Below are 14,568 nucleotides of genomic sequence, written 5' to 3'. Positions count from 1 at the left end.
TCCTCCTAGACTCTGTCGCATCTGCTCAAAATTTCCCCTACCAAAGTTCAACTTAAAAATTTTAGTCTTTGCGTCTGCACTCTTACAAAATACTGAGAATTATATTATATTATGGTCACTTGACCCTAGTGGTTCAATCACCTCTACACCCTCAATTCTATCTTGATTATTACAAAATACTAAATCCAGACAAGCTTCACCCTGTGTTGGTTCTTTAACATACTGTGTCAAAAACAGTCACTGATTACTTCTAAAAACTCCTACTCTAGTGCACCTCCATCTGCAAGTTTATCCCAGTTAATATATGCATAATTAGAAGTGCTCTATGTTTCCCTAATATTTTACAGGCAAAGCCACATGTCCTAACTAAGATGGGGCTCATCGTCCAACTGAAGAGGACTTACATTTAAATTCTGTTTGACATAAACAGCAACCCCACCTCCTTTTCTGTTCTGTCTATTCTTCCTAAAAATGTGTATCCCTCTATATGTTACATTCATCCCCATCTTTATTATTTAGCCTGGTTTCTGTTATTGCTATAATATCATAATTATGCTCTGCTACATACAGCTCCAACTCACTTACCTTATTTTTGATACTTCTAGCATGAAGGCAAGCTATTTGTAATGTGCTACTCCTTCTATATTTAAATGTTGGGTTAGAATTGACATTACTATGCATTTTTATTTCCACACCATTGTTTAATGAGGATGTCTCTTTTTTAATACAGGGAAGGGCACCTCAAATCCACATGTCACTTCAGTTTCCTCCTTTTCCTCCACAAACGTTCATATACTTAAACATATTCTTTAAAGGATCTGTGTGCCTTCATATTATCTTTTTTTTAAAAATCTGACTGTACAATCCTCGACTAGCCTACTCATATGTCTCCCCAATACTTTGGTGCCCCTCTGGTTCAGATGTAACCTGTCATGGCGGAACAGGTCCAATCTTTCCCAAAAACAGTCCCAATGCCCCACAAATCTATACCCTTCTACCCTGCACCAAGATTTGAGCCACGCGTTAAGCCTTATAATCTCCTCAATCTTAACTGGACTGCCGCGTGGCACAGGCAGAACTTCAAAGAAAACTACCTTGACAGTTCTGCTCCTCAGCCTGGCACCTATCCATCCATCCTCTTCCACTTATCCGAGATTGGGTCGCAGGGGCAGCAGCTTGAGCAGAGATACCAAGACTTCCCTCTCCTTGGCCACTACTTCTAGCTCTTCCGACGGAATCCTGATGCGTTCCCACGCCAGCCGAGAGACATAGTCCCTGCAGCGTGTCCTGGGTCTTCCCCGGGGCCTCCTCCCGGTTAGACGTGCCCAGAACACCTCACCAGGGAGGCGTCCAGGAGGCATCCTGATCAGATGCCTGAGCCACCTCATCTGACTCCTCTCGATGTGGATTAGCAGCAGCTCTACTCTGAGCCCCTCCTGGATGACTGAGCTTCTCACCCTATGTTTAAGGGAAAGACCAGACACCCTGCGGAGGAAACTCATTTCGGCCGCTTGTATTCGCAATCTCGTTCTTTCGGTCACTACCCATAGCTCATAACCATTGGTGAGGGTAGGAACGTAGATCGACTGGTAAATTGAGAGCTTTGCCTTACGGCTCAGCTCCTTTTGCACCATGACAGACTGATGCAGAGCCCACATCACTGCGGACAACACACTGATCTGCCTGTCGGTCTCACACTCCATTCTTCCCTCACTCGTGAACAAGACCCTGAGATACTTGAACTCCTCCACTTGGGGCAGGATCTCGCTCCCAACCTGGAGAGGGTACTCCAACATTTTCCGGCTGAGGACCAAGGTCTTGGATTTGGAGTGCTGATTCCCATCCCAGCCGCTTCACACTCAGCTGCGAACCGATCCAGAGAGAGTTGAAGATCACAACCTGATGAAGCAAACAGGACAACATCATCTACAAAAAGCAGTGACCCAATCCTGAGTCCACCGAACCAGACCCCCTCAACGCTCTGGCTGCGCCTAGAAATTCTGTCCATAAAAGTTATGAACAGAATCGGTGACAAAGGGTAGCCCTGGCGGAGTCCAACTCTCACTGGAAACAGGTTCGACTTACTGCTGGCAATGCGGACTAAGCTCTGACACCAATCGTACAGGGACCATTACAGCTCTTATCAGGGTGTCCGGTACCCCATACTCCCGGAGTACCCCCTGTAGGAGTCCCCAAGGGACACAGTCAAACGCCTTTTCCAAGTCCACAAAACACATGTAGACTGGTTGGGCAAACTCTCATGCACCCTCCAGGCCCCTGCTAAGGGTATAGAGCTGCTCCACTGTTCCGCGTCCAGGACGAAAAACCACACTGTTCCTCGTGAATCCCATGATTGACTATCTGACAGACCCTACTCTCCAGGACTCCCGAATATACTTTTCCAGGGAAGCTGAGGAGTGTGATCCCTCTGTAGTTGGAACACACCCTCCGGTCCCCCTTCTTAAAGAGGGGGACCACCACCCCAGTCTGCCAATCCAGAGGCACTGTCCCCGATGTCCATGCAATGTTGCAGAGGCGTGTCAACCAAGACAGTCCTACTACATCCAGAGCCTTGAGGAACTCCGGGTATATTTCATCCACCCCTGGGGCCCTGCCACCAAGGAGTTTTTTGATCACCTCGGTGACCTCAGTCCCAGAGATGGGGGAGCCCACCTCCGAGTCCCAAGGCTCTGCTTCCTCATTGGAAGACATGTTAGTGGGATTGAGGAGGTCTTTGAAGTACTCCCCCCACCGACCCACAACCTCCCATGTCGACGTCAGCAGCGCACCATCCCCACTATATACAGTGTTGACACGGCACCGCTTCCCCCTCCTGAGACGCCAGATGGTGGACCAGAATCTCCTCGAAGCCGTCCGAAAGTCGTTCTCCATGGCCTCCCCAAACTCCTCCCACGCCCAAGTTTTTGCCTCAGCAACCACTGAAGCCGCATTCTGCTTGGCCTGCCAGTACCTATCTGCTGCCTCCAGTGTCCCACAGGACAAAAGGGTCCTGTAGGACTCCTTCTTCAGCTTGACAGCATCCCTTACCGCCGGTGTCCACCAAAAGGTTCAGGGATTGCCACCACGACAGGCACCGACCACCTTACGGCCACAGGTCCGCTCAACCGCCTCAACAATAGAGGCACGGAACATGGCCCATTCAGAATCAATATCCCCCACCTCCCTCGGGATGTGGTTGAAGTTCTGCTGGAGGTGGGAGTTGAAGCAACTTCTGACAGGGGACTCTGCCAGACGTTCCCAGCAGACCCTCACAACACGTTTGGACCTACCAGGCCTGACCGACATCCTCCCCCACCATCAAAGCCTACTCACCACCAGTTGGTGATCAGTTGACAGCTCCGCCTCTCTCTTCACCCGAGTGTCCAAGACATGTGGCTGCAGGTCCGACGACACAACCGCAAAGTCGATCATCGCACTGAGGCCTAGGGTGTCCTGATGCGAAGTGCACATATTAACACCCCTATGCTTGAACATGGTACTCATTATGGACAATCCATGATGAGCACAGAAGTCCAATAATAAAACACCGCTCGGATTCAGATCGGGGGGGCCATTCCTCCCAGGCCATTCCTGCCTGGCACCTAACTCTTTGAATCTGGATTGCAGAGCTGACAGATTATCCCTTATTTATGTCATTTGTTCCAACATGGACAATGACAACTGGATCCACTCCTGCTCTGGCCAACAGCCTATCCATCGTTCCAGGGAGGTCCCCCCACCTGTGCACCCAGAAAGCAACACATTGTGCAAGACTCTCTATCTCTGCACCACACCTGAGCATCAATCCCCCTAATGATTTAGCCCACAATTATCACTCTCTCTCTCTTTCAGGGAACTGGTTTTGAGATGGCCCGTTGGAGCTCTTCACCCCTGCCTACCACCTCAGAATCATCAGAGACACCGTCCAACTCCAAAAGGACCTGATAATGGTTTGACACTTCTAATTTTGGGGTTGATGCCCCCTGACAGAGGCAAGCATAAAATATATGTTAGGTTAATGAAAGGTTAAAATGTGATGTAGCAAGGGCAATGTTAGAGGCCTTCAAGCACAAGAAAAAAAAAAGCTACAAAAGGAGTGACACGCTAATGATTAAACTTAACTATTAATGAACGTTATAATTTAGGGCATTGCGGTGGCGCAGTGCTGCCTCGCAGTTAGGAGACCCAGGTTCGCTTCCTGGGTCCTTCCTGTGTGGAGTTTGCATGTTCTCCCCGTGTCTGCGTTGGTTTCCTCCAGGTACTCCGGTTTCCTCCCACAGTCCAAAGACATGCAGGTTAGGTGCATTGGTGATTCTAAATTGTCCCTTGTGTGTGTGTGTGTGTGTGTGTGTGTGTGCGTGCCCTGCGGTGGGCTGGCACCCTTCCCGGGGTTTGTTTCCTGCCTTGCACCCTGTGTTGACTGGGATTTGCTCCAGCAGACCCCCGTGACCCTGTAGTTATGATATAGTGGGTTGGATAATGGATAGATGTTATAATTTAGTATATTATTTTAAAAAGAAGAGAAGCCTTTATTAATTTGATATTTATAATTATAAGGCTAGCATTCCAAAGTTGTTGGGCCACTAGTGAACATATTATAATTAGTTTAAAAGTATTTTGTCGCTGTAAATCATCAAAAAATAAAAACTATATTGATTGTCACCTGAAGATTTTAGGCATATACAGAAAACTCTTAATGAAGTAAACTGGGATAAACAGATTAATACACTGTAGGACATTTTGAAGAAAATGTGATGTAATAAAAATTAAATTCAAAACATTTTAAACCAAGACAATAAGAAATGTGTATAGAATGACAGCTACACAACATTTAAGGAAAAAAATGTTTGACAGTATTGCTTTAAAACAAAGGTCAAGAAAGAAAAAAGTATAACAAGGAAATAAGCTAGTGTTAAAGAAAAAAAAATAAAACATGGATATTTTTTAACAATGCAGAATGAATAAATATACCAGTAGATATATAAAACAACAAGGCAATACTTAATAACTTTGAGATAAGAGAAGGCACTACATTATAAGCATTTAAAGTTCCTAATAATAAACTACTACATAAAAGCAGCATTTACCCTAAAGACTTGAAAAAGTAAATGATTATACAGTATATGGTTTTATTACTCAGCATATTTACTGTGACCACTAATACAGTTATAATTTGTATGGAGTTTTCCTACACCAGTCAAATAAAATGTTTTGCTTTGGTTGTGTAACTCCTGTTCTGTTGTTGATCTGATGCCTTTATCATTGGCAGAAGGACACCCATCAGACTAGGAAATGAGTGATAATCATACAGGACCAGATTGGGAGAACAACATGGGTATGACTTCTTGTAACAATCCACAGTATCATAGAGCAGTCTTGGCAAACTGTCAAGGCAAATGAGACCAAACTGGGATAGCTGACATGTTTTGTCACCACTTTTTCCTTACTGACTACTTCAAATGCCAACGCAAATCAGTACAGACCAGTTACATAGTATTTTCGAGTCATGTAATCATTGTCAACTACACCCTCAACATCATAAAAACTGTAGCAGTCATATTGTCCTATGTATATTGGAATTCTTACATTCAAGTCCAACCAAACAAGTACATATCACGCAGAAGATCATGATTGCATTGTCTTGTACTTGAATTTCTTTGGTGTTCAACAAACACTATGTCTTCCATTGTTTGAATTATTGTTTTATTGTCTGTTATCTAATGCTTATTAAGTTTCTTCCATTACATCACTTTTATCTAAAGATACTGCTAAAAGAAAGATCAAATATAGATATATCCACACATGTTAAAGAAGAACATTTCATGAGATGCAGATAATTTTTCACATAACTTTACTTACACAGTGCAATGTCTTTGTATGCTTAAATGTAGGCAATGAAAAATTAAACATTTTTAAAGAATAAGCCAGGGTACCTAAATTGGAGCTGTTGTATGGGACTGTCCCGAAAAATACACCGCACTTGCCAACGTAGCGAACACATATGTAGGTAAGGTTTGTGAATGACTTGCAACTTGTGAGATCTGTATTTTTGTGCAGGATTTTATATAAATATAGGCATAGCTGTAAACCATAAACAAATTTCCCTAATTTACTAATAAAAAAATTAGAAATACAGAAACATGGTAACAATTATACTGTAAGGCAGAGAAATAGTATTCATCATAAATACTGACAGTGAAATCTGTTCCTTAAGGAGAAATTTAAGTTTCAAGGTTTCAGGAACAGCAGGGAGTGGCAAATGGAATTTCTTTGAGAGATTATGTCTTTCTTCTAGTTGTTCTGTGTCAAGATGTGGCACTTTTCTTGTTACAAGTTATTCAAAAATAAGCAAAGTTAAAACTTATGACTACTGGTTAGCCACAAATTTTATAAAAATGATTAAAATATATATGGTATGTACACTTGTTAAAAAAAAAAAAAAAAGTGAACCTTCTTTATTCAGGCATTAATGCCTCCCAAAATGTAACATTCATCTAAGTCAAAATAGTAAATCAGTACAGTCAGATTTAAAAAAAAAAAAAAGAGAAAACGAAGGCACACAGATCCTTTAAAGAATGTGTTTAAGTATATGAATGTTTGTGGAGGAAAAGGAGGAAACTGAAGTGAGGTGTGGATTTGAGGTGCCCTTCCCTATATTAAAAAAGAGACTTTCTCATTAAAACAGTTCAAACAACTTTAAAGGTAATGTTGTCAAAAGTAAAAAAGATAGCAAGGGCTAAAAAGCATTTCTAAAGACCTGGGACCTCATGTATAAAACCTTGCTTAGACTCCATAGAAAACTTTTGCTTATGCAAGGTAGGTAAAATTGGTGTTTAAAAAAAAAAAAAAAAAAATCAGATTGTATGTACAACAGGTCCTTTATAAATATCAAATCAACTTAAAATGTGCGTGCAGGAATTCGTATTAGGCTATTTTCAATCACCACCCACCATTAGCAAATGTATCACTTAAAAAAAAAAGAGATTTTTGAATATGCTTGGCCTAATCAACATATAAATTTGGCTTCCAAGCAAAGGGAGATCACAGAAAACGAAACTTTATTGAATTTTAACATCTGGTTTTGGTGTAGTTTAAACACTGATCGGTTCAGTTTTCCCCCATTTGATCCTTGGCTCTGTCCTCACTCTCTTCCTCTTTTTGATCTCCAACATCATCCTACAGACCACCGTCCTATGCTGCCTAACTACACGTTCCTCTGCCACCACTTTGCAGACTTCAATCTCCTTCAGATTAACCCTCCTGCATAGGATATAATCTACCTACAGTATGTGAATCTTCCTCCATTCTATGTTCCTCTCTCTTCTTAAAATACGTATTCACCACAGCCATGTCCATCCTTTTTGCAAAATCCACTATTACCTGACCTTCTTCTTTCCTCTCCTTCACACCATACCTACCTATCACCTCCTCATCCCCTCTGTTCCCTGTATTAATGGGCCATATTTTCAACTAAAACTTAAAATGCACTAATAATTTCAATACACCAATATTCAAATATTAATTTCGCAAATGGGGGCAACTAATTAAATAAAAGAAGCTTTAAACTTTGGCAGTCTTGTCAACATAATAGAAAAAAACTCCATTTGCATTATTTTTGTAGAAGATTTAAAGATTACAATGAAGATAAGAAACAGTTCATACCAAATTGTGAACCTGATGATGCCATCCACTGGGAACAAAAATGACTTCCCCTGCTTCCTGTATGATTTCTATTGGCTGACAATTTGAGACATATTTCGGATATTTCATTTTATCTAGAAGTGTTAATGACGTCACATCATAGACTAGGTCACCATGACAGTTACGCAGACAATCTTCTTGACCAGGTGGAAATAACAACCATCTCTTCCTCCCACAGACATTAGCAGACCAACTGTATGAATGGAACACATCTGCATGGAACGGAGTCCTGCATATTTAAATCAAAGAAATAAAATAAATAAGGTACAAATAAACAAAAAAATGTGTAAAATGCCATTAAAAATGTAATACTGGAAAATATCAACTTATGAAAGGTCAAAATAACATTATGAAACTGAATTAATGAATTGAATGAATTATCAGATAATATGATTAAAAAAGCTGATAAATCATTAAACAGCATATGAGAAATTAGACTGCAGGATATTTACAATCTGATTCCTATCATGTAGTTTGAATATATATCTGTTGTGATGCGAGATTTTGCATTTAACTTGATTATTTTGTACATCTTTATTTGTAATTTAGGCAAAGCAATGTAATATAGTGTTTACCAACCCCCCTCCCCCCCTTTTACGACTGAGTCTATTTGTAATTTTAAGACAGGATTTGGGGGATGTGTCTTAAACCAATTTGGCGAGTGATTCTTTGCTAAAGTCTTTCTAGCACCGCAAGTAGGCTAAGGTGTAATTTACCATATGGTTTTTGGGTGTTAAGATGTTCTATTTCCCCCATCGGTCTGATGTATGGCTGTTTGGAATTGGCTTATCTCAGAGGCCTTTAAGTATAATTATGTCCTATTGGCTGTAGGGGTTGGACAGAACATCTATAAATGTACGTGCTTAACCTCACATTCTCTCTCCTGCTAACCTGTGATGATGTAGAAGTATCTTTCTCTTGTTACCAACTGATGAAGACCATCACACCATGAACTGACAAGAACAGCACAATGAAGAGCACAGCTTCAGCCATATTGAGACATCTCACAAATATGTAATATTCAATCATTTTCCTTAATAAATAAATGACCAAGTATAATATTTTTGTCTCATTTCTTTAACTGGTTTCTCTTTATTTACTTTTAGGACTTGAGTGAAAATCTGATGATGTTTTAGGTCATATTTATGCAGAAATATAGAAAATTATAAAGGGTTCACAAACTTTCAAGCACCACTGTATATTTTTAAAGTAACAAAAGTTATACCCATCTTAGGAGATATTTGCATACTTTTTTCACAAGCATCACTCTACTGCCTAATTTGTTTTCAAGTTAATATTTCAAATGTTATTATCTTATGAAACCCACCATTTCTGACAAGCAAAATCAGTGGGCAGCTTTTTAAAATCATTCCTTGACTCCTCCGATTTACCTGTCATTAAACCAAAAATAAGTATAATAATATCTCAAAATTAAGGTGTGAGAAAGAATGATGATTTGAATGTTGCAAGTAGAACAAAAGGTAACATTCAAATTAGAAATGCACATCCAAAATATTTTTTTTTTAGAACAGATAGTTTGTACATAAATGAATGCCTGATGGCTGTATAAATTTCTGCAGTGGCATGCGACACCAAGCTGCTGCAGATATATCAAAATGCAGCATCCCGTCTGGCTTACAACCAAACGAGGCAGGCACATTCCACTTATCTTTTCAGATCACTACATCGGCATCCAGAACTGGTACATATTAAGTTCAAATCCTTGATGCTTGCCAACAGAGTAGTCAATGGATCAGCACCTGTATCAATGGAGACACTTGTGAGGTCCTATGCTCCTTCTCGAGCACTCAGGCCTGTTAATTAGCAGTGTCTAGTAATGCAACCTCAGTATGGCATCAAGTCTCAGTCCAGACTCTTTTCATGTGTAGGTACAGGCTACTGCCATTCATAATGCAGACTCCCTCAATGTGTTTAAGAAGCATTTGCAGACTGTGTTGTTTAATGAATTTTGTCTAACTAATAGCTTGTAACCTAGGAACTGTAACTAGCTTATTTCTTGTTATGAGCACTTCATTTGTGACAATCAATTTTGTATCTTGTAACACTTGTTGCCAAACAGTCCCCCGACCAGTGTTCTGGGAAAGGGGAAGATATTTATGATCAGTGAAAGTTCAAATGAAATTTAAAAAAAGAACTAAGTCCTTTGACATTTTACACATATTTTCCTGTGATTTTCAGTTACAGACTTCTTTTGCATAATCTTAGCGAGTCAGAGACAAATTCCTGTGCCCATCAGTCATGTAGTCTGATATACCCAGTGACTGAGGTTTGATTTTTGTCTTACGTTGTATATGCAGGCTAGTACCCATGTGATAGCTAACAACCAATGAGTGCTCACATGGAAGTACAATACAGTATAATGCAGCAATGTGGAAAAAGGAACATTAAGGTTTTGAACCTGGAAAACAGAAGAGAGGCACATCTGCCTGATGTTGCATGTTTTAATTACCATGGTAGAATGGAAAAAAGGAAAAATAGGACAGATTGTGGCTAAACTCGAAATACATGTGAACTCTTTGCATGGGCACTGGCTCCACCAGGCAGCACATTATTGGATATCGGAAAAAGGGGTGCTTTCCCAAAACTCTGAAAATGTGAAACTGTTTTGGAAAGGCCTCAAGCAGCCATCTAATTTGACATACAGTACACTGCAATTTCTGTCAAGAGATCAGCAACTGCAGTGAGTAACTTTGACATGACCTCTGACTAGATGTCTTATAATGTGACATCAGCCTAGGAAACAGATAGAATTAAACACAATAGATTGCTTGAAGAAATATTAACCTTTAAATTCATCTGGCTTTTTTTCAACCACTTTTTGATTAATAAAATATTGGGTTTCCCTTGAGAAATACACTGATTTATAAAGATGAACTGGCATTTGATCATTTGATTATAATCTTTCCTTGTTATAAAGTTTGTCGTCTCCATTGTTCATCTCTTACTGATCTTGATCTACAATAACTGTTCACAATCCAGACTTTTGCCTAACATTAAATGTTTTTGTAATTTAACATCTGATAAAGTGATCAAAAAGAAAAAAATATACATAATTCTATTTTGTGGTCAGCTCCGTTGCAGGGATTTTGTGTTCTTTCTATATTAGAGTTGAACTGCTGGCCGCAGAAGCATCCTGCACCAAAAATGCCTCATTTGGTGAATTTTTATCCATATAGACTTGGAGGTCCACATCTGTAGGGCAGTATATTTTATCAGTATGCCAGCTCTTTTTCTTTAGCTACACTGTCTTATAAGTTCAGAAGGACAGGGCTAAGAATCTATCATTTTAAAGGAAAGCTTATGGTTTCCTTCTTTATCCCTAACAGTGACTTAATGTTCATTTTGTGTATGTTTTTTGTTCCGTAGAAGCTTGTGCGATTACTTAAGAAAAAACTGAACAGCCTCAGGAACAACTTCAACCAAAACCTAAACATGGAGACCAATGGGGCCTCTCTAATATTAGCATTTAGATCATACTAGAAATTGTGGTTCTATATTGAGGAATCAAGCAAAATTACACTTTTTATTAGTTAACTAAAAAGATGCAATCTTGCCTGAAAAAGAGGCCCGAGTTCCCTCGAACGTTTGCATATTGTAAACTTTTTAAATTAGCCAATAAGTGGTGTAATTTTGCTTGACTTCTCATTACATTCATAATGGCTAACATGGTACAACACCCTAGTACTATGGTTTTATAGCCCAAGGCTTTGCATACAAAGTGGCTCTATTTATCCTGGGAATTTTAAGATGACTTCTTAAAGATGTATCTTGTAATCATTCTATTCTAAAAAAATTGAGCTTGAGCAGGACTTAGTATTTTATGACTATAAATGGAGGAGACATTTAGTTTCTAAACTTAACTAGAAGCATACATAATAATTTAATAACTGGAATTATATATTTATATGTTTTTTGTCTATTTGCACTCAAAATCTGCAAAATTCTAATTTTTTATTTTATTCTGTATTATTAATTCAGGCCAAGTCTATTTGATTCCCTATATTTTTAAGTCTTTTCTACAGTATCTATAGTCCCATAGATCTGGTTTGAGTTTTGAAGAATATCCACACATATTCAGTAGTTTTATAATTTACATTCTGCTGGAGCAGGGTTTTCTTGGGCATTCCTGAGCTGGAGCAGAGCTACTATGGCACTATAGCCTACAATAAACTTAAGCTAATCAAATGGAGCCCATCCAGTTCTTAAGTCAACGCTAGAGCTGGAAAATCCAGGGATCAACACTAGCTGTTATGTTTTCAAGAGTGTGTACATTTTGCTGCGCTAAATAATAATACATTTTTATTTATACAAGGCGCCTTTCAGAGAACTCAAGGACACCGAACAAACAAATAAATAAATACAAAACACAATTATAAACAACTTAAAACATCAGAAAATCTACAAATTAAAACCAAACAAAACCACTATAATTAGGAGGAAGAAGAAAAAGCCATTTTAAACAAATGTGTTTTAAGTTTACATTTGAAAGATGAATATGATTTGATATTTCGGAGATCCGCAGGTAATGAGTTCCAGTGCTTGGGAGCAGAACGGCTGAAAGCTCTGCTACCCATGGTGGTTAGACGGGAGGGAGGAACGGTCAGATGGGTGGAGGAAGAGGATCTAAGGTTACGGGATGGAATGGCAACATGTAGAAGGTCAGACAGATATGGAGGTGCGAGGTTATGGATGGCCTTAAAAGTTAGTAGCAGAATCTTAAAATCAATACGAAACTTGATCGGAGCCAATGAAGCTGCTGCAAGACCGGAGTAATATGGTGAAAAGATGGGATTCCAGTGATGATACGTGCTGCAGAATTCTGGACTAACTGAAGCTTGTGAAGAGATTTATTAGGGAGACCAAAGTGGAGTGAATTGCAGTAGTCCAGCCGAGAAGTGACAAGACTATGAACAAGAATGGCAGTAGTATGAGGAGTGAGGGAGGGACGAATGCGATTAATATTACGTAAGTGGAAGTAAGCAGACCGGGTGATGTTATTAATGTGACATTGGAAAGATAGAGTACTGTCGAGGATGACACCCAGACTCTTGACCTGAGATGATGGGGAAACAACAGAGTTATCAATAATAAAAGAAAGATTATTGGTTTTGGATAATGATGATTTTGAACCAATGAGGAGAACCTCAGTTTTGTCACTGTTTAATTTAAGAAAATTTGAAGAGAACCAGGATTTAATTTCAGAAATGCAATCAATAAGTGAGGGTGGTGGAAAAGAGGAGGTGGGTTTACCAGCAAGGTAGAGCTGGGTGTCATCAGCATAACAGTGAAAATTAATGTTATATTTGAAAAATATTGCCAAGGGGAAGAAGGTAAATAATAAAAAGAAGAGGCCCCAGGACAGAGCCTTGGGGCACACCAGAAGTAACAGCGGTGGGTTGGGATGTGAAAGTTTTAAGCTGTATGAACTGAGTGTGGCCTGAAAGGTAAGATCTAAACCAATCAAGTGGAGTGTGAGTAATGCCAATCAAAGATAATCTATTAAGGAGAGTGGTATGACAAATAGTATCAAAGGCCGCACTCAGATCAAGAAGGATGAGAATAGTGATTAGACTAGAATCAGCAGCCATAAGGAGGTCATTAGTAATTTTAACAATTAGGTTGTTAATTTTAACAATTAGGTTCCAACAGCCTAATAACCCAAAAGGAAAAATGGAGAAACTCTTTCTCAATGAAAGCATATAAATAGAAATTTACATTGTGCCATATTGGTTGCAGGCAGTGTGCTTACATGCCTACGTTTCCACATAAGGAAAACAAAGAGGGAACCTCAGTTTTATTTCAACACAGTGTCTTTTATTTAACAATGTGTATAAACCTACAATTTAGGCCGTCTGTACCAATATATTTTTTGAAATAACTTAAAAAGCTTTATTTTTCTCTACACTCTTCTACTTCTTCCAAATTCCAGAGTCAGGCAAATAAAATGCAGCAAGCTAAATTTTGTCTTTATTATAGTGTCATATTGGAAACATACTGTATGTGCATGGAGTAACTAAACATTAAAACACATTCTTACCATGTTCCTTTAGGTCCCATGTAAACAAATCGATAATCGTCAACCTCTATAGAATCCCAATATTCATTCAGCCAATCGGATTGAAAAAACACAGGAATTTTATATACAGTATGGCCTGGAAATTCTCTAAAATATAAAAAGAAGACAGTCCTAAAAATCTAAGAAACAGAATTGAGCACTTAAAATTATTTTCAGGAATACTCCACCAGAATTGTATTTTTTATATTTTACTTACCTCATGTACTTTGCAGTGGTAGATGAGAAAAATATTTATTCTCATGTATTCATGCAGAACGGAGAGAAAAAAGTTTATGACATTAACAGAAAGAAATAGTAACAAGATTTATACTGGAATTGAGAATATTTAGACTTAAACATTTAAATTGAAGCACAGGTTTTTGTGTTTTAAATATTTCACACAATTGTTCTTGTTTATTATATACTTCAAGCAGAATCTCATTTCTTATAAACTCCATGAATTAGTGCAGCTTACACAGATTCAGACTATTTCTCATATCCTTCTGATTGCCCTGCCAGCTCTGACAAATTGAGTATCTCTCACTATTGCCTTGCCAATTCTGCCAGTATAAATATCTTTCCAGTCATTTTAGAATTGACTTGTCACAATCTTCATACCACATAAGCTTGAAAAATTGCCATCTCTTAATATGTTTAAAAATACTTATTTTATGATATTCTCGATGTTAAAGGTTTATTTCCACACAAATATTAAAATTTTTATATGTTAAATCCCCCATGAACTTTGCAGTGGTAGCTGAGAAAAAAAATGTAATCTCATGTTTTCATGG

The 14,568-nt window shown here is 38.9% G+C and overlaps 1 protein-coding gene across 2 annotated transcripts in view; it reads right to left on the bottom strand.

Annotated features, from left to right (window-relative positions):
• The window catches only part of jmjd4 (jumonji domain containing 4), a 37,428-nt gene that overhangs the window by 16,150 nt on the left and 6,710 nt on the right, over positions 1–14,568 (bottom strand). For both annotated transcript variants that reach the window (XM_039753262.1, XM_039753261.1), the window contains exons 3-4: positions 13,760–13,885; positions 7,663–7,930 (exon numbers count right to left, since the gene is read on the bottom strand). In XM_039753262.1, coding sequence (XP_039609196.1) covers positions 7,663–7,930; positions 13,760–13,885 — 394 coding nt within the window. The remainder of the gene's footprint in view (positions 1–7,662; positions 7,931–13,759; positions 13,886–14,568) is intronic.

Source organism: Polypterus senegalus, chromosome 5 (assembly GCF_016835505.1).
Source record: "Polypterus senegalus isolate Bchr_013 chromosome 5, ASM1683550v1, whole genome shotgun sequence".
Classification (NCBI taxonomy): Eukaryota; Metazoa; Chordata; class Cladistia; order Polypteriformes; family Polypteridae; genus Polypterus; species Polypterus senegalus.
This window is presented reverse-complemented; position numbering and strand designations above follow the sequence as displayed.